Source organism: Nicotiana sylvestris, chromosome 2 (genome assembly GCF_000393655.2).
Source record: "Nicotiana sylvestris chromosome 2, ASM39365v2, whole genome shotgun sequence".
NCBI lineage: Eukaryota > Viridiplantae > Streptophyta > Magnoliopsida > Solanales > Solanaceae > Nicotiana > Nicotiana sylvestris.
Genome location: NC_091058.1, coordinates 84,014,434 through 84,039,887, shown reverse-complemented (window position 1 = coordinate 84,039,887; position 25,454 = coordinate 84,014,434). Strand labels below are relative to the sequence as shown.

The window sequence follows — 25,454 nt, the reverse complement described above, 5'->3', positions numbered from 1 at the left end:
GATAATGATGGCTTGAAAGTTGTAGTATATGTGTATCAAAATTGTAGATAATTTGTGGATAAGTATAGATATGTTGTATATACACTGACACAAATTGTAGATACTTTGTAGGTATTTTGTAGATACATGTTTTGCTGGTGCTGGCCTGCACTTGTTCCCCAATATTGAACTGAAAATGCTGATTGTTCAAGTCTTTTTGTTGGTCATTGTTTTTTGTTGAACTGCCAGCAAACTGAATGTTTTATGTTAGTTTGTATATATTTTTTCATATGTCTAAATTGTTTTGCTATAAAAATAAAAGTCAGATCTTACCTTTGCATCATCTTGCACATTTCTACTATTTATCATTTGCAAAACAGTCTGCATAGACTCATTTATAAACCCTCGAAGGCTATCGAGTTCTACAAAGACAACTTTCCTAAAATCTTCAAGCTTTCCATCAACCTACAAGTTACAACATAGTAAGTTGTTAACTTCATAATATGTCCTAACATACATTCAAAAACATATGCAATTATATATATATATATATATATATATATATATATATATATATATATATATATATATATTATATCAAAATTTACAAATTTATAGATATTTTGTAGACAGTTTATGAAATGTAGATATATTGTAGATATTTTGTAGATATATTGTAGTTTATATGTATTACCTGCTCAATTCCTTTTTCTAATTTTCTGATCTTCTTAGCAATAGACTCTTTGTCCTCTTCTCCATCTGTTTGTTTGGGTTCCAACGTATGAGGATCAACATTGGGAACCTCAGATGTTTATTCACCTTCTTGAACTTTGTACTCAATTTTGTCGGGCAAAATCAGCACTGCAATCTTTTCTCCCGATTCACCTATGTTGGTAAACTGAATGAAGAAAAATAAATTAGTTTGATCAAGGCAGAAAATGTAGAATAATTGTAGATATTTTGAAGGTAAATGTATAATCATAAAAAAAGAAACTTTACCTTTATCCACTCAGGCTTTATCATCTTCTCTTCAAAGGCAACTAACTAAATCTACCCCTTACTAGCTGACCATCTTAGTATGCGAGGTATTGAGTTAGAACACCTCGTAGCTAGATCAACGCTGACAGTAGAGCAACACTCATAAAGCCATACTTGCAATGCTAGTGAGCATCCCCGTATGAGATAAGAATGTATATACGGATTTAGTCTGTGCCTAACAGATTCCATCATCTAGGTGAAAGATTTAATACCCCATGGGTATGACTCATACTGCCCAGATTCTACCAAATAGAACCTACAGTGATCTACAAAACATGATCTTTGTCCGAAGGACAAATGAAAAATTCTAAAAGATAAAAGATGCACAACTTCACTGCATCCTCATCGTTTACCCAGGATCTAGTGGTTACTATCTATTTCAAATAAGACTTCTCCACTCTTAATTTGTTAGGAAAATAACTGCTCATTATTTTGCAAACATAAGTGGGAGTATAACCAAAATCAGTAACCTGAGAAACACATCTTAGACCAGTAATTAATGCAAACTCACTCAATCTAAAATTAAATGTTTCACCCTTTAACTGTACAGAAAAATATGATGCATTGGATTTGGTCAATTCATACTTCATCAGAAGATGAATGGCTTGGTTTTGCATGCATATGTTGGGAAGAGGCAGTAAGTATCCAAAACACGTCTTTTTCAAAAGCTTCAACTCATTTGAGGATAGAAACTCTTTAATCTGGCTAGGAATGCTAGGATCACAAAAAGTGTGGACTCTAAGCACCCCATAATCAACATTATTTTGGGCAAAAAAGTGTAAATTCTGCACAAATAATAAACTATGTCACATTAATAAAATGCATAAAAAGGATACATTCATCTAAATTTTATCTACAACATAACTACAAATGATTACATAATATCTACAATTTAAAGCATTTTCTACAAAAAGGCAGCAACAAAAGATAACTACAATTCTGCTTCAAATAGTACAAGTTACCTAACAATATAACTAAAAAAACTACAAAATATCTACAACTATAAAGGCAGGACATCACAACTACAAATAATCTTCAAAATTAAGACAATTACTCTACACTTGTCTAAAACACGTATAACACAGATTTTACCATCATAAACCAAACTAAAGAATTAGAAACGAAACTAATAAATGTTTACCTTCACCAATGATTGGTTGCGGACAATTTTAGGGTGTTTTTTTGAATGTTTCTTCATTTTTGGATTTTTCGAACCAGAAGACACCTTTGCTTTCTTTCTTGTTCGAAGATTAGGGACCTCTTCTACAAAGTCGTCATCTACCAAAAGCTCTTTTCCTTTTCGTTTGACTTGTTTTCCTGGTGTAGAAGTTTCTCCAGCATCTACATCATGTTTTTGTTTGGTTCTCATCTCGGCTCTGATTTGTCGGGGAGAGGAACTATGATTAGTCTCTGCAATTGCATGTGAAGATTTGCCTTGCTTTTTGGGTGATTTTGGTGATAAAACACCCAAATCAAATGAGGGTATATTAGCTACTGCTGATTTTTTAGGACTTTGTTTCGAAGATTTATTGTTCTTCATTGATGAACTTCAATTGGAGTAAAATGGGGAACTAATTTTGTTGAAGGGTTTCTTCAATTTTCTATGAATTTAGAGGGAGAATTTGGTTTCAGAAGATGGAAAATGGTAAAAAGAACGTGGGTATGGGTAAAACGTGGGTGAGACTGAGGGGTTAGGAGAGAGAAACGTGGGATGAGTGGGGATATTGGGATATACAGATTCCTTTAATTAAGGAGTAAAAAACATACAATTAATTATACCCTTAATTAATTATGGTATAGAATTGATAATTTGGTATACTAAGCGTAATTAAGTTAAACTTTAAACATTGAGAATAATAAAGTTTCCTACGAGACATAGGAATGTAAAAAATCCTTCTTCATATCACTTCATTCAATGCATAGTTTTTTTAACCGCATTTGTTATTCAAAGAAGTAGTGAAACATTAGTCTTATCTTCTTTATTGTCTTCTACTAACAAATAGTTTCTCATAGTAATAGGGAAAACAATTAATTATATACCGTATATAAAAGAAGATAAGTATTTCCCATCCAAACAATCATCACTTTATTTACGTATAGTGGAAATAATTAAGAACTTCAAGTTGTTGGCTAGGCAACGTCACAAAAAGGAACTCAAGTTCAGATACAAGATAGAGAACTCTTTGTCCATGAATTACTCAAAATAATAATGTTATCTTTATGATGAATGAAAACGAGAGTAACTCTTATTTAATGAGTAAAGAGAGGATCATATTAACTAATTAGAAAATCGAGCACCTTGATTGACGAATATGCTTATTGAGGTACTTTAGTTGTGGAGACTGACACAAAAAGACATGTACACAAAGGTAGAAAAGAATGAAAACAAAAACGATTGGTCATCACCAAAGCTTTAATTTGTTTTACGGTGGTGCACTAGGTAAACCCTTTCCTCCACTTAAGTTTCTACGCTAATGACAGAAGTTTCACTCTCTAGTCAGATGAATTTTTTTCATCCGAAGGTGATAACATTGGCAAATTTGTTTTTATTATTTCTCCGTTTCAATTTATATCGCAGTTTATGGTTGATAACATGGCCAAAATAAATAAATATGTCATAAAATTTCTGTAAAGTATGTCAGCAAAGGTTAAACAATTTTTTTAATGCTTTATTGTTTGCTCTAGATTGAACTAATAAAAGTCATCCAGCTAAATTGGAAGATTCTTACCTTTTTTAAAAAATATATACGTAAAAAAGGATATTTGACTCTTAGGACGATTTTTACTTCCGCGATTAGCTAACTTACACCGACATAAACAAAAAAAGTTAAAAATTACACGGGCGCCCTATTTGGTCGCTTTCATTTAACCTATACTTAATTTTTTTAAATTTTTTTAACTTGTACCCATTTTTTAAATAATTTCAGCCCTTTTTCTCCTCCTCCTTCTTCCCCTTTGTTTTCTTCTTCAAGTTACAAAACAAATTGGTATTTATCTCCAGAAGCAACGCTGCTTTAGTTATAAGGTCAATATTTTTTAATTGAACAGTTCGGCAGTTGTACTTCTGCTCCAAATTTACAGCAAATTAGTCTTAGGAAAAAGTTTAAGTTACCAGTAGGGTTTGTTTTGGATTGCTCACTGTTGGAAAGCATTTTTGTAAGGCCAATTATTTGTGTGCCCTTTGGAAATATATATATTTCTTGGTATGATTTTTGTGCAGTATATATTCATACGTCTCTCTACTTATTTTTGTTTGTTTGGGTACCGTTATTCCTTCTTTTGTCTCAGAGGACATATATCGAGCATCTTGTGGCTTTCTTAAAAACATAACTTGCTCATTCTAGTCCACTTCAGCTAACAGCCACTAGCTACAACTAAGGCAAAACAGCAAAAATACAGCTAGAAAATTATAATTGACAAATACAGCAAATTAACAAAACCAGTTACAAAGACAAAAACTTCAGCTCTAGAGCTGAAGTTCGCCAGTTACAAAACAAAAACTTCAGCTTTAGAGCTGAATTTCAGGCCCGGCTACTAGAATGCTGAAGTTTTGGTGATTGCCTTTGTTACTTCAGCCCCGTGTGCTGAAGTTATGCGAAAAAGCAGGTACACTTACAATTTTTTTGCAAAGGGGCACAAGTTAAAATGTAATACAAAAAGCGAGTATAAATGCAAATGCCCCAAAAAAAGCACCAAGGTTGTGTCATAAAGTAAAATTTATGGCGTAACCGTGTAGGTACTGCTAAAATTTTTTATTAAAGCAGATTCTAGCCCGATGAAGCCAACCTACTAAAAGGAGCGTGTATATGAGGGTATTTGGCTAAGCTTATAAGATTGTCAAATTCGCTTATAAGCACTTTAGGTTTGACCAAAATATTTACTATTCTATCCCTAAAATAATTCTTTTTAAACAAAAATCATCGTATACCCAGTTCTTTAGCTGCTTATTATTAATTTCAACACTTTTATCTAAACACATAACTACTTATTTTTTAAATCAGCTCCAACACTTAAAAATGTTTTTCAACCCCTAATGTTTATCAGCTACTTAAATCAGCTAAGCCAAACGGGCTCAATATTCACTTGCCTATGCAGGAAATTACGTACAGCGATAAATCCAACTTGGTTAGAAGGTTGAACTTGTTAAAACTAAACTTGAGAGCCTATTTGGCCAAACTTTTCAAAAGAGTACTTTTTGTGAGATATATTTATTGTTTGACAAATTTGTTTAAGTACTTTTTTTTTTGGATAAGATAAAATGTAGACTGCATTCCATCCATGTTTCAACAATAGAAAAACTATTTATGCTGCTGCTCAAATTACTTTTCGTTGTTTGTAACACCATTTCTCCAAAATAAATATTTTTTCGAAAAAAAAAAGGAATAACTTTGAGAAGTTTGACCAAACGTGCTTATTTAATTTCTTTTCTAAAAGTTCGCTCACGAGTCTCCACACACCTTGAATATCTAAAGCATTAAAGACATAATATGGCACCAACATACGATAAATCAAAAAATTGATGAGTTTACAGCTAATTTGTTATTAATAAAATAAACTTTGAATCTAATTCAACCTCAACAACGAGCTCATGGTGCGAAATTACCTAAGATTATTTCAGGAGACTAAGTGCTCATTCTCTCACTTAATGTGCAATACACTTAGCATCTCTAGCGAATATAAAAAAAAAAGACATGTTATTACGTACTGCTATCATTCTTTTATTGCTGGTCGTATTTGCCAAGTGCCTTGGGCCAACTCATGGTCTCTGACCAGTATTATTAGCACTAATTTAACACTAGAAAATTCTAATTAAACAGCCATTCTTGAGCGTGAATGAAGAAGTCGGTGGGTGTTTGAAACGCAGATACGACCTGAATCTTGACATAGCTTTTACCTCTTCGCTATTCTTAAAGGGTCTGATATTATAGTACGGCATATTGTTAATTTGTCCGATGTCGGTGACCTTACTTTTTTTTTAATGCATTGCTCTATGTTCGGACTTGATCTGTTCTAATTTCACCTCTTTATCAATTTGCTAGTTGTCGGCACCTTCTATTGACGTTCAAAACTAGGATTTTCTTCTGCACTATTTTGTTTACCCGTAAAATGATAGATTTGAATTTGTTTATAGACATATAAATTAATTAATTCTCCGGGAGCAAGAATAAGAACACTATGTAGAACAGAAAGAAAGAAAGTTGTTAATAAAACAAGAGCAAGTTTAGCCTTTTTGTGTCATATGTTTTTGTATCATACAATGAATACAAAATTCTTCTATTTATAGTTCAATTCAAGGAGACAAAATCCCCAAATCAAGCTCTTCTTTAATATGAATAAAACTTCTCTGATTGCATAACGGTTGAGTATAAATACAAAGATTCTTTGTAAGGGCTGCTCATTGAATATTGTCTTCTCTGACTGATATCTTCCTTTCAAATCTTCGTCTCCGATTCTCGTGCCTTCGAAACTTACTCATTCATCAATTTTACCTCATACATACTTGAAGCTAAAAGGAGGGGGGAGGGGGGGGGGGAATCATTTGTTTGCGTGATCATGCCTACGAGTTACGAGATTAATTACAACCAAGTCCTCAGAAATACATGAAGAGACTGCACACATCTCCTTGAGCTTGGAAATTAACTTGTCTAAGAAGTTATCCGGAAATAATCTAAAACATAAAATAGATTCTATGATATATGCCGCATAACTTTTGAACAACACATAGTTTTAAGCTCAACCTTTTTTGACGTACTTTCTTTTTGAAATGGTGAGGTAACTTTTGTAGGCTTTTTTTATTTTATTTTCTTTAACAAGACAAGATTGTAAATCACATACTTTACAGCATGTGTGATAGAATATAATCTTCCAAATAGTAAAACCAAGTGGTATGCATGTGAAGCGCATTGTCATATATTCAAATTTCTCCCATACCTACCTTAATAAAATGAAAATTAACCAATAGAAAGCCACTCTTTTCTCTAAGCTTTACGTAATAAGCTTTATGTCTTTTGGAATTTTATATTTGGTAGATAGTCTCATCATTGTACTATTTTATTGGCTTCAATGACCATAAACATGTCTATAAAATGGATCTCCATTTATATCAAAAGCCCCTTCCTCCTTTCTTCATCTCTTCCATATATGTTCTGAAACTCTGCTTTAATCATATTTCTCTATCTTTCTCCTCATCCCTAATTCCTCTCATCTTCTCCTTTGAGACTCTGTTACTCTATTTTCAGAAGTTTACGTTATTCTGTTCCTATATTTTCTCTTATTTTAATGCATAGCTGTAGAGCCTTGGTTCTTGATGTTTGGGACTCATGTCTCCAGTAATTAGTGAAGTCCTTCTTTCTGGTTTTACCATTAATTCAACCCTTCGTCGTGGAACTCACTTAGTTCAATCATTCTCTGTTGTCTTCCTCTACTGGTTCTACGTGTTCTCATGAAAATACCTTCCGTTTTTCTTTTTTTCTCATTAACTTAATATTAAGCTCCAGCAAATATCTATAGCCTTGATTCTAATTTAGCTATTATTACTCATATAGTTATTCATACTTTGTTCAGTTATAACGTGTTAAAATACAATTATTATGGCTTCTTCTCCTAGTGGAACATCTTCAGGGTCAGAGGATATTCAGCAACTAATGGACCAAAGAAAACGCAAAAGAATGATATCGAACAGAGAATCAGCTAGAAGATCAAGAATGAAGAAGCAAAAGCATTTGAATGATCTTGTGGTTCAATTGAATCAACTCAAAGATCAAAACAACAAAATTGTGACCAACATAAACATGGTGACTCAGGTTTGTTTGAATGTGGAAGCAGAGAACTCTGTTCTCAGAGCACAAATGGCAGAATTAAGCCACAGGCTTCAGTCCCTAAACGAGATCATAAATTGCATCAACTCGGTAAACTCTGTAGCAACAACAATTGACGACACAGAGGTTAATGGTGAAGATGATTTCTTGAATCCTTGGAATTTGCTACATGTGAATCAGCCAATCATGGCTTCTGCTGATGTCTTCATGTACTGATCTGTATATCATTTGGTCATTGAAAAATCAATTAGAGGAAAAAGAAATGATATTGTTGTTTGTAGACTCTTGGCTTGGCTCTAGATGGAGGCGTTTGGTTAGGTTTCACTAATAAATAATTGGATTTTAAAGAAAAGAGAAGTACTTATTAAATGAGGGTTGATAAAATAGTTGTTGACACCTTCTTGGTTTGTGAATGGGTTATTGCTACTAAATTAGTACTATTAAGTTGCTTGTCTCTTTTGTAATTTTATTAAAGATAAAGATGATCCCATTAGTCTTGTGTGTAACACGCTGCTATTCGCTTTGTTTATAGTTAACCTCTCTTTATTCCTTTAATTAAATTACTTTTGATCGGAAACTGGTGAAAGGACCAGCTATATAGCTAGGAAATTCCTCTAGTTATATTTTTAGAGAAAATAGTCGCTCTCAAAATAATAGCCGAAAAATGTATATTTTTGTATATATATATATAAATTCTGTATATTATATACAAAAGTTATACAAATTTTATACACTTTTCGGCTACAGAATATAAATAGTTTCTAGAGCGTGCTAAAGGTAAAAAGTAAATACATATTTTTAGCGGGTGCTTTAAGATCAATTTTAGTTCTCTTTATTGCAAGCAGTGATATAAGTTTATACAATATCTATCACTTGGTAATTTTTGCTAAAGTGATCATTAAACTTTAATTATTGGAGAATGTTATAGTGGAAGTTTCTAGTGGAGGTTCTTTGTCATTTATTTAATCTAAGGGTTCAAGGCTTCTCGGACGTGCTGGAAAAGAAAATATCTATAAATGGAAATATCAAGCTTGAATTATTGGAAAAATAATATATTAATATGATTAATATAATCAAGACAACAAACTAAACCTAACTATGGCTAATAATTGTCTAGAAGATTACTGAAGTCGTTATCACTTGCATAATCATGGACCTCCACGGCTATGTTTTTTTTTCCGCCTTCTATATGATGGGATACCTGAACCGCGTTAAAGAAATTTGCAAATTATTTCATCTCCATTATAAAATAATGTCATAATATCATCTGGCATCCACTCCTAAAGAAATGAAGGCTTAGGGTATCTAGTTCTAACGGTTCTTTTCCTTTCCATTTGACATAATTTCGATTAGAGTTTAATTTAAATGCCCTAACATGATAAGACATCTTTCACAATAATGATTTCATAAATTGATCTCACACCCACCATTTAAATGTTTAAATTACATTAAATTTAGTAAAAGGATCTTGCATATGTTACGGTGTAATTGTGATTGAGATGAGAAGAGAATGCAAGTTGTCGCGCATTGTTAGAATACAAAAAGAAAGGAACATTTTTAACCACTTCAATTACGTTTTGAAATACATTAACGGACGAAAAATCAAAATTGACTATACTATATATAGTACGGATATCTCAAAATTAAATAATTATATTCATCAATCTTATTTATTTCAAAATAAAATGGATGTTGAAAATACCTATTCATGAAAGTTATGTTTGTTTTAACAGAGATCTGAGGTGTTACATTGTTTTACCCCTCCAAGACGTAAGTACAGTTAGATATTCCTAACTATTTACTTCTCTTCTTCACCCTCAAATATTCACGTCATGCTCTTGGGAAAATTCAAGTATTTTTTGGAGTTTGAACTTCTTTTTGGCTTTGTAAATTTTGAAAGAACTCTGCCATACACTCCAGTAATATAATAGGATTTGAATTCCTTAAGGACAGGGATTACCCTATTGTTGAGATTATTCATATACATTGTTTTCTACACCTTGTAATTCATTGTATTTTTTTTATTCTTTCATACATGTATTAGATATTGGTTAGGGAGTTAGCTGATATGAGGTACTTGTCTAGATACTATAAATAGGAAATTAACTGTGTAATTTCATTTTGAGTTGTAATAATGAAAATCGGCTCCTCTTTCTAGAAGCTTCATTTTGTGCCTTATCTCTTTTTTGCACGATCTGCTCTCTTCCTCCATTAGAGCTCACGCTGAGCTCATGTCACTCACCTCGACTACCTCTGAATTTCATATGGTATCAGAGCCCATGCAACAACCTAGAGCTTCATCTTCTTACAATTTTCGTTCCTCTGCTCGCATGATCAGAAATTGATCATTATTTTGTTTTTTGAGAATTAGGGTTTCTATGTGGAAATCGATCAATTAATCGATTAATTCTAGTAATTCACCTTTGCTGATAACGATTTCATCCTAGTTGAGCTAAATCATGGCCGGAGAGAACGAAGTCCCGGTGACAGACAAAACGACCCTAGATTCAACAAGTTCGTTGTACATGCATCCATCAAAAAGTGCTGGATCTATGCTAGTTCCGGTAGCTTTAGACCGAATTGGTTATCGATCATGATGAAGAGGAATCCTCAGAGCACACTCCATGAAAAACAAACTAGGGTTCATCACCGGAAAATGTAAGAAACCAGATCCTGATTCTATTAACCTCGACCAATGGGAGCGATGCGATGATATGGTGATTTCGTGGATCTTAACTCGTTGTCTAAGAGCTAGCGAACAGCTTGCTATACACCAATGATGCTAAAGAGCTTTGGCAGGAATTAGAGGACAAATATGATCCAATTAATAGTGCTAAGTTGTATCAGCTCCAAAAAGAAATAAATGATCTGAGCCAAGGGAATTTGGACATCACTGGATATTATACAAAGATGAAGAAACTCTGGGTGGAACTCAACACGCTGAACATACATGCCAAATGTGCTTGCAAATGCACTTGTGGAGCAAGAGAAAACATGCATAAAGTTGAACATGATAGAAGGTTAATTTAATTTCTGATGGGGCTTAACGAAGTGTATACTGTCGTAGAGAAAGTATTTTGATGATAAATCCTCTTCCAACAATAGCTCAAGCCTTCTCCATTCTCATTCAAGAGGAGAAGCAAAGGGAAGTCAAACCAAGTAATAATTTTTCAATGGATTCTACTGCCTTGAATGCAAGTGGATCAGGAAATAGGAACTTCAGAACAAACTACAGTCAACAGGGAAACAATAACACCAACAGTGGATATAAGGGAAATCAGCTCAATAATAGACCTTGGCCATTCTGTGAATACTGCAAGAGGCCAGGACACCCTAATGATAAGTGTTACAAACTTCAAGGATTCCCACAGAATTCCAAGTTCAATAAGGGAAGAAGAATTGCTGGAAATGTATTTGGGTCATCAAGTGAAGGTGCTGCAATGAAAGATGATGGAAATGGCTCTCAGGATCAGGAACAGAGTCGACATATGCACAGTCTGACTAAAGAACAATATGGCCAATTGCTCAGCATCCTGGAAAGCTTTCAAGGAGAAGAAGACAAATCCACAAGCAATACCATCAATGGAGGAGCTGTGAACGTTTTGCAGGTATCTCAGCATGCTTTACTCACTTTGATTCTAGTGTCCATTTGTGTGATAGTTCTAGTCCAAATGCTGACTCTTGGATCCTTGATTCTGGAGCCACAAATCATATGACATATAACAAATCAATTCTAACCAATATCAAAACCTTAGTTTACCCATACTTAGTCACCCTACCAAATGGCTACAAGGTTAAGGTGACACTGATTGATGATGTAGTTCTAAGTCCTAGATTCAGCCTCAAGAAGGTCTTTTTTGTTCCCAGTTTTAAGTTCAATCTGATATCAGTCCATTATTTAACAGTTCAGCTTGACTGTATTATAGTATTCGCCAAATACGTTTGTATTCTTTTACAAGGCCTTTTACTAAAGAGGCCACTGGAGATTGGTAAAGCCAAGACTGACCTATACTTATATTGTTCAAGCAACTGCAATACTGGTTCAACCTCATCTAATTCTTCTAGTACATCCATTCCATGTTTTACTAGTAATAAAGATAAGGTACATTCTGTGGTCAACACATATAGTTCATTTTCTTCTTCCCAATTAGCTAACACAAATAAACTGGTTTCTACTATCCTTGTTGCTCCCGCTATGGTTACCCCATCTCATAGTAGTAATAGAAGTAGTTCTCTTCCATATTCACATTATTCTGTAAATAGTTCAAGCAATAAAAGTGACTCTTGTTTGTCTAATGCTTCCTCTACTACAGAACATTTACTTGATCTTTTGTGGCATAACAGATTATGACATGTGCCTTTTGTCAAAATGAAAGGGATTTCCTCTATACCTATCAACTTTGCACCCAAACAATCTTTTCTTTGCCCTATTTGTCCAATGGCAAGACAAGCCAGGCTACCTTTCCCAGAAAGAACAACACTGACTACCAAAAATTTTGAGTTTCTACACATTGACTTGTGGGGTCCATATCATGTTATAACACATAACAAATATAAATACTTCATCACCCTTGTAGATGATTACAGCATGTCCATATGGACTCACTTATTAAGTTGTAAGAGCAATGCCCTACACACTATCAAGGCCGTTTTTGCCATGGTAGAAAACCAATTCAATACTAACATCAAGGCCATAAGAACTGACAATGGTCTTGAGTTCACTAGCCTTGAAGCTACCTCATTTTTCCAATCAAAGGGCATTATACATTAAAGAACATGCCCATATACACCACAACAAAATGGTATGGTGGAAAGAAAACATAAATACCTGCTAGAAACAGCCAGTACACTCTTGTATCAATCAAAACTACCCATGCAGTATTGTGGAGAGTGCATTCTGACATCTGCTTATCTAATAAACAGACTACCCTCTTCATCACTCAAGACCAAATGTCCATTTGAACTGCTGTACCAAAAGAAACCAAGTTACTCCCATCTCAGAAGTTTTGGTTGTTTATGCTTTCCTACCACTCTCAAAACACACAAAGAAACCAAGATCTAATCCTCATATTTTTGTGGGATATCCCTTTGGGACAAAAGGCTATAAGGTACTAAATCTGGCCACTAAGAAGATAAGTATTTTAAAAGATGTAGTATTCCATGAGAATATGTTCCCATTTGTTCTGTTCATTGAGTCAAGTAAAGTTTTCCCCTCATTTCCTCAAATGAAGTCATATTTGTCAGATGATCTCTTTCCTTCTAATGATATAGGAAGTATTCCACACTTACTGAATGAAAATTACCATAAAGTGTCACTAGGGAACCTGCCTAGGAGTTAGCCTTTTTCTAAATCAGACTTGATTTCACCTCAATCTAACCCTTTTGATGATGACTCCTGACTTTCTCAGTCACCCTTGGGCAGCCAAACATCAGGAACTTTCCCTGTTGCTGACAGTCCAAGAGAGGTTTCTCCTACTTCTCCTCACAATCCAACTGTCATGATCCAGGATCCAGGTACTTCAGTCTTAAATCAGAGTAGACCTTCAAGAACTCTGAAAATTCCTATCTATCTTAAAGGCTAATAGTGTGTACTTTCCAAACTTCAGCAGACTCATCAGAACCAATCATCCTCTCCAAATGATAGCCAAAGCACACAGTCTTTTTCCTTCAATACCTCTGTACCCAAGCCTCATGATAATTCACCTAATATTGTAAATTCCACCTGTCAGTATTTGATGGGAACTGCCTCACATGAATATGAACCTAGCTCATATGAGGAAGCTACTGTGAAGCCTGCCTGGCAAGCACCAATGAATCAAGAATTCCAAGCATTGTATGCAAATAAAACTTGGGACTTAGTTCCCCTTCTAATTGGAAAGAAGGCAATAGGGTGTAAATGGGTGTATAAAATCAAACATAAACTAATAGTATAATAACGCGTAGTATTTTGGCGCATATTTAATAAGGGAATTTTCTTAAACATGGGTGTGCATTTATGTAACCCAAATCCCAATCTTGGCAGAGTCAAAATGCGTCAACAAATCACGTGTACACTGGTTGTGACGTGGTTCGAGATGCGTTTTCACAACGTTGCAATTCTTGTATAAAATAATAAGAGGAATAATGATAAAAGCGGTTTTAAAAGCTAAATTTGCATATAAGTTCTTAATTATTTAAAAAATCAGATAAATAAGCCAAATATAATAGTTGAGCGACCGTGCTAGAACCACGGAACTCGGGAATGCCTAATACCTTCTCCCGGGTTAACAGAATTCCTTATCCGGATTTCTGGTTCGCAGACTGTAATACAGAGTCATTCTTTTCCTCGATTTGGGATTAAAATTGGTGACTTGGGACACCCTAAATCTCCCAAGTGGCGACTCTGAAATAAATAAATAAATAAATCCCGTTTTAATTGTCCTTTAATTGGAAAAAACTCCTACGCCCCTCGCGGTGCCGGAAAAAGGAGGTGTGACACCCTTAGTATCTGTAGTTGTTAATTTATTATTTTAATTTATTAGTTACTTAGTTAAACACGAGAATCTTAATATCTATAAGTTAGGAACTGTTCAAGCTTGTCTTCTTGGTGATACTGAACATTTGTAGCTAGGCCTTAGTTCTCTGTAGGATTCGACTCCGGACTTGTAAACCAGATTATATTTGCAATGACCGCTTAGTCCTTTTTATAAGGCATAGTTGGGCTGGGCGTGGTCACACACCTATCAAAATCATTTTCTGTTTCTGCAATTTTTATAATTAAGTTTATTATCTAGAAAAGAAAATTGTATAATCAGGTACATGCAGTGTGAATTATAGCATTTGATTACCTTCCCGGCTTAATTAGTATAGTTGCTCCCGCCAACTTCCAAGTTATTGTTATGCACATCTAAGCATTCACGAGTACTTCTATAATTCATTATTCCTTTTTTTTTTTGCTAAGAAAGAAGAAAGCATGGGTTTAGACAAACAAATTACACTTAAAACAATTTGGGATCGTTGGTTTTTCGGGATAATACTGACAAAGAAACAAAGCATATGCTAGTCCACTAAAATTTTCTTGTAACGAAAATGTTACTATAATTAAGCAATTGTACATGTCAGGTTCTTTTTCTATTTCTTTATTCTTAATCTCATTGTCGCACACCCCTTAAGATATAAGTAAAGATGCCTAATCAAAATTAATTAAAGATCCATATCTGTCGGTGACGTCTAGCTTTTCCAGAATAAAGTAAAGAGCACCAATTTTAAAATTCAGGCCAATTAAGGGCCTCTCATTTAATTAATTAGATTATTACTTCTTAAGAGAAGTGGCATGTAACGTGTACAACCTGTTACTGGAGACTAATGGCCTCGCCCGAATCAAAGTCATAAGACCCAATTAGTCCGTACTTAAGTGATTGTTGTACTTTGATTTGGTCTAATTAGTGTCGCTTCTTCTTTTTCTTTTTACAACTATAGGCATGTGATTAACAATATTGGGATATGTGGTTGGAGCATAATCTGCATAAAAATTAGGGTAGCCTATTTTATTTGGCTTTTACTACTTCATGAATTGCATGTTAGTTAAGGCCATGACATTTATTAGTTAAGAAACACTATTAGACCATATGCGGACAACCATTATCAGAAGATTCCGCATGCTTTTACTGAGCAGAATTGTATAATTCCAAATGCAGAACAAGGTCATTCACTCCAAAAAATAAAAAGAAGTATACTAACTATATAGGGTAAAATTGAAATCCAAAGACTTGGATCTCATTTATCTTCCCTTTTTCTTATCAATCGTGATAGTTGTTAATCTATTTATCTTCTACATTATAATTAGGGTATTCAAATCAAATCAATTAAAAAATTCGAGTAAAAAAAATCCGAACCAAAGCTGCGTATAAATATATAATTTTTATATATACTTCCAAGACTTTATATAGAATTTTCTATAAGAAATGTCACGAAATATTTGGGCTCCTCTTATGAGATGTAATATTTAATAGAAGTATGAAGTATATTTATTTTTATTTACTTTAAATAATAATTTGTATCACTTTCTTATCAAGTGTTATTAAAATGCGTCAATCATCTCTTTATTTTTTCATATTCATACGTCAAGATTTCTTGTATCTTTTTTGAATTTGAAATGATATTTTGATAATTTAAAATTAGATAGAATATATCATTGGTTAGGTATCATATTGATTTTTATATTTAATTATTAAATTCGGTTAACCTTGAAAGCATACATCAACGAAAAATCATTGTTAGACGAGTAAAAAGTAACTATAACGTATTACTGAAAAAGTTCTCCTATAAAAATATTTTAATAAATCATGTTTGTCTATTTTTTTTTTTTAATTTTTACTAATTCATACATTCACTTATCAAAACATTATTTATACTTTAACAAAGTAAGATTGAAATAATATTCATGTAACAAAAAATTTGAAAACCCCGATAAAATCGAACCAATTCAAACCAATATAGTTGGTTTGGTTTGATTTTGATAAAAATCAAACTAACTCGGTCCATGCACACTCTTAATTGTAATACATAGTGCTAAGGGTGTACACGAGGCAGTTTGGTTCGGTTTTTTATCAAGAAGTTTGAAGCTTCCAAATTCCAAATTCTCTCCATGAATGAAAGGGAAGGATTCAATCTCTCCATGACCTTAAAAAGAAAGGAAAAACAAAAAATGCAATACACATGTAAGGGGCGTGCGACAATGAGGGTAAGGAAAGGAAAAACAAGAAAATGCAACCAAACTCAATCATTTGATTCAATTGTGGGATAAATAATGATAAATAAGGATATTCCACGGGCTGAATTATCCCATGTGAATAGCTATATCCCATATAGAATTTGAAATAGATAATACTACAATTTTGATATAAAATATATTCAGAAATTAGCTAGTACCCATAATTAAACATAGGATACATACAATTTTATATTCTATTTCTGGATTAATATTCTTATTCCGCTAACCAAACGAGTATAACAGTTTTATCTGGACAATTTATCCAATATTTTGTATGTCAAGCACTCTTGTAAATTGACTAGACAGGAGTGGAAATGACATCAGGTAGTCACTTTTAAGCATCATGCTTAAAATATATTCACAATTTACAATATATTTAAAGATTAGACAATTTTATTTAAACTTCAGGACCCGACATCCTAGAGTTTAAACCTCAAAATTCAAACTTCAGGACATCGTGCCCTAAAGTTCGAAAATTTTATCTTAACTTGTGGTCTTTACTTTAACATTAAATTATATTGTTTTAGTATATGCTTGTGATTATGGGAAAACAATAAGCTTCCACAACAAACAGAGAAGAACCACCTGTTCTGTATGGATAAATTTTATTGTCCAGCTAACATGAAGTTTTAAATCTTGCCAATGATACCATCTACCTTCGAATTTATGCCCTTAAATTGTTGCAAATGCCCCAAAAAGGTTATCTTGCTACTATCTCCCTCCACTGTCATTTTTCTGTAGCGTACAATATAGGTTGAATTAGCCCGATAAACCGCCCGATAAGAGGTAAACCGATACCAATCCGCTCGATATCTTATTGGGTGGCTAGCGGATTAATACATTTAAAAACCGATAAACGTTAAGACAAACCGTTAAGAGTAAATAACCGTCCAATCTGCCCGATAAGCAGCCCTATCGAGAAGTTCGAATCTTATATACTGAATTTCAAATTAGTAGTTCAGAAATTCAGGACATTTAGTCTTGAATGTCAAATTAGCAGCTCAAAAATTCAGGACACTAAGTCTTGAATTTTCAAATTCAGGATACTTAGTCCTGAAGTCCTAGGGTTTAAACCTCAAAATACAAACTTCAAGCTATCGTGTCCTAAAGTTCGAAACTTATGTCCTGAATTTTAAATTAATAGTTCAAAAAATTCAGTACCCTTAATACTGAATTTGAAATTAGCAGCTCAAAAATTCAGGACACTTAGTTTAATCCTGAAATTTTTTGAATTGGTTAATCTTTAAAGACATTATAAATTGTAGATATATTTTAAATATCGGACTTAAAAGTGGCTATTGTTGCACTTCTCCCTAGCTAGGATCCATTGTAATTTTAGTTTCAAATGGGGCTAGTAAACTAGAAGTACAGAACCAAGAAAGATGGCCCAGGATATCTCTTTTAATTACATTACCAGCAAATCGTCAAAATACTCAGGAATTTGCAATTTTTCTTGTTTTTTTATGCAATATCGTCACATTCTTGTAAAGTAGGTATTTGCCCTATTACTGGCATCTTTTATTATATGCATGGAGGACCTTATGGTGAATTCATGAACTGAAACGGGTCGAAACATACCATTCTCAGATGAATTCATCAGCCGGGTGATTTGTTTGCCCAGAGATGCACTCTCTGAAAATTCGTTAACCAAGAAATTTGTGATGCCACAACCAGAGGGTACCTGGGATAAAAGTTGACAAGATTAGTTAACAGGTGGTTAAGAACCTATAAACTTTAAATTTTGGATCCGTCTCAGACCATCATAATAGGTGAATCATAAAGAAAAATTAAGAAATAATGAAAGTTCCATGGATGCTTTAATTCACTTTGTTCCACGGGTAAGTTAACAATCATAGAGTTGTGTAGCAATGGCGACAAGTTGCTGTTGTTAGATTCTTTCAACATAGCGTTGGATTTTATTCTAGCTCTATAGAGAGAGGCCAAAGTCCAAAAGGAATAGTTTAATTTATGGAAAGGCGAATATAACAGCAATATTACTTCTATTACCTTTGTAATCTTCCAATACCATCGCCCACTCATCCCATTTATAACTCACCAATCAAATCACGCAAATATTTGCATTGCAAATGATTATTCATATATACTACGGGTTTGTATCCAAATAAAGTAAATTTTTGTTATGGCCATATTATATAGTGCATGCCGGAAAAGTTCATATATGCAACCTAACTAAAATCTCACCAAACCGTAGCTTGCAATTATTATTTATAAATTACACGTCACGTACCGTGCATACAGAGTATCCGCAGCTCAAACAATTAATTTCATGCTAAACCATGTATTTTGATCCTAGCTAATCATAATCCTCCATTAACTCGATTGTTCCCACCGCCCAAGTTTGACTTAATCTGTCTATTTGCCACCTCTAATTCTCCATATAATGATCCAAATTCAACAGCTAGATGGAATATCTTATATAGTAGGACTATACAATCCTTGGATCAAGCGCTAGCAGAGACTTTTCACGTCTCTGCGCAAATAACAAATACAGCCAACCAGCCAAAATGATGATATTGGTGAAAGTTTTAGCTAGGCAGTCGAAAATATCTTGTCCTAAATTTACACAATATGAACGTATTGTCAAATTACAGCTCACAATGCGAAAACGCCCTAATTATAGAAAGTAGACCAAGTTAAATGAATCGGATGCGCATTAGTGTGATCCATTCCTATCATACACCATTGAAGAGCAAGTTGCGCTCCTATTCTTGTGTTAATATAGAGGGATATTAGGCTTAGAAAAAGTTAGCCACTAGAACTGGAAAAGTAAATCACGCTATAATTATAGCAAATAAATTGAGTCACGCATCATGAATATTGATAGAAGAGTCCATCAAGCAACAACCATATTGTTACACTGTCAAAATGCAAACCTGCTCCTCTCAGTTTATTTAGGAAATAAATTACTATATGTTTTTGGATTTTTTTTTTTAAAAAATAGATATTGATAAATATCTTTATTGTTGGAACTTAACTAAAGAAAAAGGCTTGATTCCAGGAATTAGTTCCACTTCCCTAATTTAGTTGACTCCTATGAGATAAATTGCACATATTTATTGAAAAATTCGATATTCCATTTTTTATGTTTTTTTTCGTCCTCGTTGAAATTCTTTCTCGTCAAAGGACATAAATCATATGAGGCTATTTTCATGTGCTCACCGTCACGGGAAATTGGGAATGTATCCTTTTATGGTAACCAGGTAAAATGGCATTACATGCATGCAATCTGGACAGACGTACTAATTATGTTGGACCAATTTGCCTGAGGAAATAGGTAAAAGGCAGAATGAGAGAATTAGATTTCTATTCTCCGTTGGGCTATAAATAGAATAGTTGGGTTGGATCTCTAAAGTCATTATTAGTGGAGCAAATTAATTAGCATGAAGAGAATTAATCAGGAAATTAAGGAGAGAGGTCTAACATGAAGGGTAAGAACCGTTTGATAGCCAAGGATGACTTGCCTGCTTCGATCTTGAGGCTGTTGAATTTTATATATAAAATTAGCATTCTTGTTTGATTTCCAGGCAGGTCTCCTTAGCTACTCTAATTGGTTCTTCTCTTTCATGCTTGACTTCTCTTCTTCTTCAACCCAGTCGAACCCCGCCACTGCGATTTACGGACGGACAAATTAACTTTGAGCAATGCCATCTTCTAAATTTGACTTCTAATTTCCATAGGAATTATTAGTATATGGTTTAATTTGTCAATGATCAGTACAAGGTGGTGGGAGTGTTCTGTAGCATGAAGGGATACTATGTACAAGTTATGTCAAATTTTAAAAATATGCTCATCTCATCAAACAAAACTATATGTTGAGCGAAATGATGACTAAATGAACTAGGTCGCTTGCAGAATAATATAGTATGTATAATTTTTTTGATCTACCCCATTGGTACATTTATGAAGTTTAATTACATTGTTTTTAGAGAGAATTCGACCCTATATTGCCGAATAATCCCAAATTAAATGAGATCGGATTATTGAAATAGACACTCTATTCAAGAATAGGGAATTGTACGAAATTCCAGCATCTCATGATTTTGCTCAATTCCGTCATTTCAAAAAACAAAAAAACAGTTTCTTTCTTTTGTGGGGAAAGGGCCATTCCATCCAGAAGAGGATGTGAGTAGGAGTTCAGAAACATTACTTTATAGAACGTAAACGAGTCATTCAAATGCAGTGGAGTGGATTACCGTAAAAGTATTCTTCTGAATTTCAGGAGTAAAACTATTCTTCTGAATTTCAGGAGATAGCAGCCTATAGTTGGATATAGGGGTGTTCAAAATCGATCCGAAATCGAAAATCGAACCGAACCGAATCTTAATGGCTTATTGGTAATAGGTTAACGGCTTAACGGACGGGAAACGGATTGAATAAGTTTTATTAACGACTTATCGGTTTGGGAGCGGATTATTCAATTTTCTTAACGGATAATTGTTAAGAATATATATATAATTTATTTTTATTTATATATATTAAATATAAAAAAAACAAAAATCGTTGACCCTTCTGTAATTTTGTTTCAGGCAGTTTAGATAAAGGTCAGGGAATGCTTTTTTTACATTCCGATATGTTTTTTTGTGCACTGCGTAATATTATATTCTTCAATTGCTTATTAATTTGGAATTATGAATTTACAAATAGAAAATTTTATCTTAACTTGTGGACTCTACTTTAACATTAAATTATGTTGTTTTAGTATATGCTTGTGATTATAGGGAAATAATAAGTTTCCACAACAACCAGAGAAGAACCACCTGTTCTGTATGGATAAATTGTATTGTCCAGCTAACATGAAGTCTTAAATCTTGCCAATGATACCATCTACTTTCGAATTTATGCCCTTAAATTGCTGCAAATGCCCCAAAAAGGTTATCTTGATACTATCTCCCATTCTACTGTTATTTTTCTGTAGCGTACAATATAGGTTGAATTAGGCCGATAAACCCCCCGATAAGAGGTAAAACGATACCAATCCACTCGATATCTTATTGAGTGGCTAGCAGATTAATACATTTAAAAGCCAATAACCGTTAAGCTAAACTGTTAAGAGTAAATAACCGCCCGATAAGCAGCCCTAGTTGGACATACTGAGTCTTCTCCGCTTAAAAGGCCATTGGGCCGGAGACACTTTGTTAGTAGAGTAATTGTTGGGTCATTCAGGAGGAGTACTCTTGGGCCCAATGGTTCAAATAAAAGTTATGAGAATTTTCATAAAATGATGATGTGTAATTTCTCAAGACTTTATGTTAAATGCACTGATGACATTGTATAAAGTACTTAAATCAAGTTACTTAAAGATTACAACACATAAATCTTTAGAATATATAAGTATTGATGTTGCAAATTATTGTAACAAGTTAAATTGTATTTATACCGTAACAGTACAAAATTTTCTGACATATTCAGCGTATATAATTTAGAATCGGTTTGTCAATTAGCTAGGTCACTTGATTGTCTACTTGAATCCAATAAGGTTTGAGGTAAGTTCACTCTCTTCAAATTCTTGTTAGGACATGTAGTATCCACTATCCAAAAATAAAAAACAACTAGATACAAGCAAAGGCTACACCACACTTAATATATAGGAGTAAGAAAATTGGAATCAAATCATAAAACAAAGGGCGCGAAGGGCTTATGTTTGTTATCTCAGTTAGCTAGATACATCCGCGCGCGTACGGGCTTTGATATTTTATCCAGAAATTATCCAGAATTCTTATCATAAGGGATCAAGGAAAATGAGCTTATCCTAATTTTCAGTTATATGTCAGAATGATGAGTCATAGGTGCTGCCTCTCTTAACATGCCACGTGTAAGGTTATTCGAATTCCGAGTCCCAAATTTTTTGTACGTACTCGACAGTGAAATTTCCTCTTCCCTTCGTTGGATGTAGCAATAATTTGTCATTAACCTCCTTCTAAAGCAGCGAAGTGTCACATTAATTTTTCAGTTAAAAATCTTCGTCCATCTTTATGTCAAGTCTACACCCTTCAATACACTTGTCCTCCATTGTGTGCTCTTAACCTCGCTCACTGTAACGCTGCGAAGTGTCACCTTCATATTGTTCCAGTTGCGTAATTTCCACTGTTTCAGTCAAATATCTTCTTCCAATCTTTTAATTACTCCTCTCTCGATCTCCCAGCCGACACTCACCACCTGTCTTCAACTCTCAGCTGCCACGATCACTCTTCATTATCCTAAAACCCTCAACTCCGTTAGCCACTTAACACCTGTTATGCCTCGAATTAGCCGTTCCAGCTTCTCCTTTCCCTATATAAATCCGTACTTCCTGCAGCTCATTCCATCACAACAAACCAAACTTCAATTTCTTGTGTCTTCAATAGCCAAAGCAACTACAATATTCTATTAGCTTTTTCTTCTTCAAGTTTTTTTTTTTTTTTTTTGTGAAAGAGATGGCACAATACAACGAGGGATACGGTAGCCAGGGGCAAATGCGCCAGACTGATGAATATGGAAACCGGGTCCAGGAAACTGGGGGCATGGGCACTGGTGCCTATGGAACTCAGGGTGGTACCGGTATTGGGGGCATGGGTGCTGGAGAATATGGAACCCAAGGCCAAGGTACTGGTATGGGTATGGGTGGTGGAGCCTATGGAACTCAGGGTGGTACTGGAATGGGGGCCATGGGTGGAGAGTATGGAACCCAAGGTACTGGAATGGGTATGGGTACTGGTGGTATGCATACTCAGCACCATGAGGGCCAACAACAGCTTCGTCGATCCGACAGCTCTAGCTCTGTAAGTTTTGTAACATCAATAAAAGTTCAAGAAAGAAAATTTTTTGCACGTATCAAAAAGTATTACTCCTCTTAGAGAATAATTGGTAGGTTTAAACGTGTCATCACATTTTTATGACTATAAAATTAAAGTATATCTATAAAGGTGCAATGAAATATTTTAAGTTAAAGATCTTTCACATATATGAAAGTGTCATTTTTTAAAGACAAAAGATTAAAGTGTCATATAAAATGGATATTGGGAGTTTTTTGTTCCTCTACTACTTTGTGAAATATACCCTTCTAACGTGATTTTATTTATATGGTTTGCAGTCTGAGGATGATGGAGAAGGTGGAAGAAGGAAGAAGGGGATGAAGCAGAAGATAATGGAGAAGATGCCAGGAGGACATGCCCAACAGGAAGGTGAATACAACCAACATGCACAAACAACTTATAGTACTGAAGGAGGAGAGAAGAAGGGAATGATGGACAAAATCAAGGACAAGATTCCTGGGATGCACTGAGAACAAGTTTATCAGCTTGTTCCTTTGTTTTCATTTCCAGCTTATAAGTAACAAATAAGAGTCTAAACAGTAGTGCTTGATTTTATCTCATGCACTCATGTGAGTTTTCTTCACGTTGTATGTTTGAAGTTGTGTAAGGGCAGTGTGCTGACTCTGTGTATATAGGCGGCCATGCCCGCTTCTGTGTATTAAGAAGAAAGTGAGTTTACTACTCCATATCAGGACGCAGGACTGCTTCTATGCGTGGAAAGCGATGGTGTGCATATGTATCTTGTTAAGGTGTTGTATGTGGTGTCCCATGTGTAATGCTGTACTCTTTGGATCTAATATATGAGTTTAAGTATTGTGTTATATATTTTTACTCTCTGAATTAAGTTGACATACAATAATATAATAATATAATATATCTTAATAGCAAGTCCAAATCCAATATATATGATAACTCAAAAAATAAAGTAATAATTAAGTTATGTTGTTAACTTCTAGTTTTAGCCTATAAATAAATTTTAATTTGTCAGTCCATATTATATATTCTAGATGATCAGATACCGGGCTGTTCATTCGGATCGGATATTCGAAATCTGAATCGATCCATTCAATTTCGAATTTCGGATTGTATTTATTAAAATTTTGGATCGGATTCGGATTGATTTATTATAATCCGATCCGAAATTTGAAATTCTTAGGGTATGTATAAATACTACATTTTAGTTTTGGATAGTCAGTAATTTCTTTACATCAACCTCCAAGTTATTACCTTTAGAATTGCTAGATTATTATATTGGCACCATAGTACTCTTGTAATTGCATAAATATGAATTTTTATTAATGTATTGGCTCTTTCATAAAGAAAATATACATATTATTTTAACTTTGAGACATAGTAATACAATCCGATTCAAACTTTAAAATTCGATCCGATCCGATCCGATATAATTCGAATCGAATTCGAAATACATTTTCTAAAATCCAAAATATGCTTAATCCAATCTAGTCCGATCCATGCATAGCCCTAACCAGATATTCCACGGATAACGACATTCACATACATGCGTGGATACTGGGATAGTGGGATTTTCCAAAATATTTCTACATCACAAAGAATAAAAAGTCCCTCCCTTAACATTGTGATTAGTATTTTTCTATTTTTACTCAGACTTTATGAGGTCTCGAATTCTCGCCTTACGAATGAAGTCCTTTTTAGTTAAGATCTTTTTACCTCTCAAAGTGATTTTTTGATGCAAATCCGGATTAATTGAGCTCCATGTGAAAAACCAAAAAAGAAATCCCTTAACATTTTTTCTATAAATAAACCAAGAAAAAAATATAAGATCATGAATTTTACTAGGGGTGTTAATGGTTCGGTTCGGCCGGTTATTTTATAAAATTTGTACCATACCAATTTTTCGGTTATTCTATTATGTATAACCAAAATTAGACTTTTCGAAACCGTCTCAATCATGTCGGTTTCTCTTCGGTATCGGTACAGTTCGGTTAATTTTCGGTATTTTTTTTAATATCATGTAAAATTCACCAGTAGAAGTAGAATTGCAATAATACGTTCTTTTATAGGACTTAGCAAAAC

The 25,454-nt window shown here is 33.9% G+C and overlaps 3 protein-coding genes and 1 long non-coding RNA gene across 4 annotated transcripts; 3 read left to right on the top strand and 1 right to left on the bottom strand.

Moving 5' to 3' along the window:
• Positions 1-7,105: 7,105 nt before the first annotated feature.
• LOC104246741 (bZIP transcription factor 11-like) lies at positions 7,106-8,341 on the top strand. The gene has a single exon (XM_009802617.2). It carries the CDS (start codon positions 7,608-7,610, stop codon positions 8,049-8,051), a length of 444 nt encoding a protein of 147 aa, XP_009800919.1. The 5' UTR covers positions 7,106-7,607; the 3' UTR covers positions 8,052-8,341.
• Positions 8,342-10,294: 1,953 nt separating this feature from the next.
• LOC138885165 (uncharacterized) lies at positions 10,295-13,417 on the top strand. Its single transcript, XM_070166072.1, has 6 exons — positions 10,295-10,399; positions 10,635-10,855; positions 10,903-11,443; positions 11,629-12,121; positions 12,759-12,943; positions 13,244-13,417. The coding sequence occupies exons 1-6, from the start codon at positions 10,295-10,297 to the stop codon at positions 13,415-13,417; spliced, it is 1,719 nt and encodes a 572-aa protein (XP_070022173.1).
• A 2,814-nt stretch (positions 13,418-16,231) lies between these two features.
• On the bottom strand, positions 16,232-19,267 carry LOC138886351 (uncharacterized). The gene is made up of 3 exons (XR_011405041.1): positions 18,836-19,267; positions 18,166-18,268; positions 16,232-16,496 (listed from the first exon to the last, which is right to left on the bottom strand). It is a non-coding gene; the product is annotated as an uncharacterized lncRNA (long non-coding RNA).
• A 3,342-nt stretch (positions 19,268-22,609) lies between these two features.
• Positions 22,610-24,222, top strand: LOC104246742 (abscisic acid and environmental stress-inducible protein TAS14-like). Its single transcript, XM_009802618.2, has 2 exons — positions 22,610-23,366; positions 23,678-24,222. Exons 1-2 carry the CDS (start codon positions 23,022-23,024, stop codon positions 23,867-23,869), a joined length of 537 nt encoding a protein of 178 aa, XP_009800920.1. The 5' UTR covers positions 22,610-23,021; the 3' UTR covers positions 23,870-24,222.
• Positions 24,223-25,454: the final 1,232 nt, after the last annotated feature.

What these genes read in the sequence shown, in the direction of transcription:
- LOC104246741 (XM_009802617.2), top strand. Translation starts at nt 7,608, where the DNA reads ATGGCTTCTTCTCCTAGTGGAACATCTTCAGGGTCAGAGGATATTCAG.
- LOC138885165 (XM_070166072.1), top strand. Translation starts at nt 10,295, where the DNA reads ATGGCCGGAGAGAACGAAGTCCCGGTGACAGACAAAACGACCCTAGAT. An exon ending in AAAGTTGAACATGATAGAAG is followed by an intron (nt 10,856 to 10,902) that starts GTTAATTTAATT and finishes ATACTGTCGTAG; the next exon opens with AGAAAGTATTTTGATGATAA. An exon ending in TTGGGACAAAAGGCTATAAG is followed by an intron (nt 12,944 to 13,243) that starts GTACTAAATCTG and finishes TGACTTTCTCAG; the next exon opens with TCACCCTTGGGCAGCCAAAC.
- LOC104246742 (XM_009802618.2), top strand. Translation starts at nt 23,022, where the DNA reads ATGGCACAATACAACGAGGGATACGGTAGCCAGGGGCAAATGCGCCAG. An exon ending in GATCCGACAGCTCTAGCTCT is followed by an intron (nt 23,367 to 23,677) that starts GTAAGTTTTGTA and finishes TATGGTTTGCAG; the next exon opens with TCTGAGGATGATGGAGAAGG.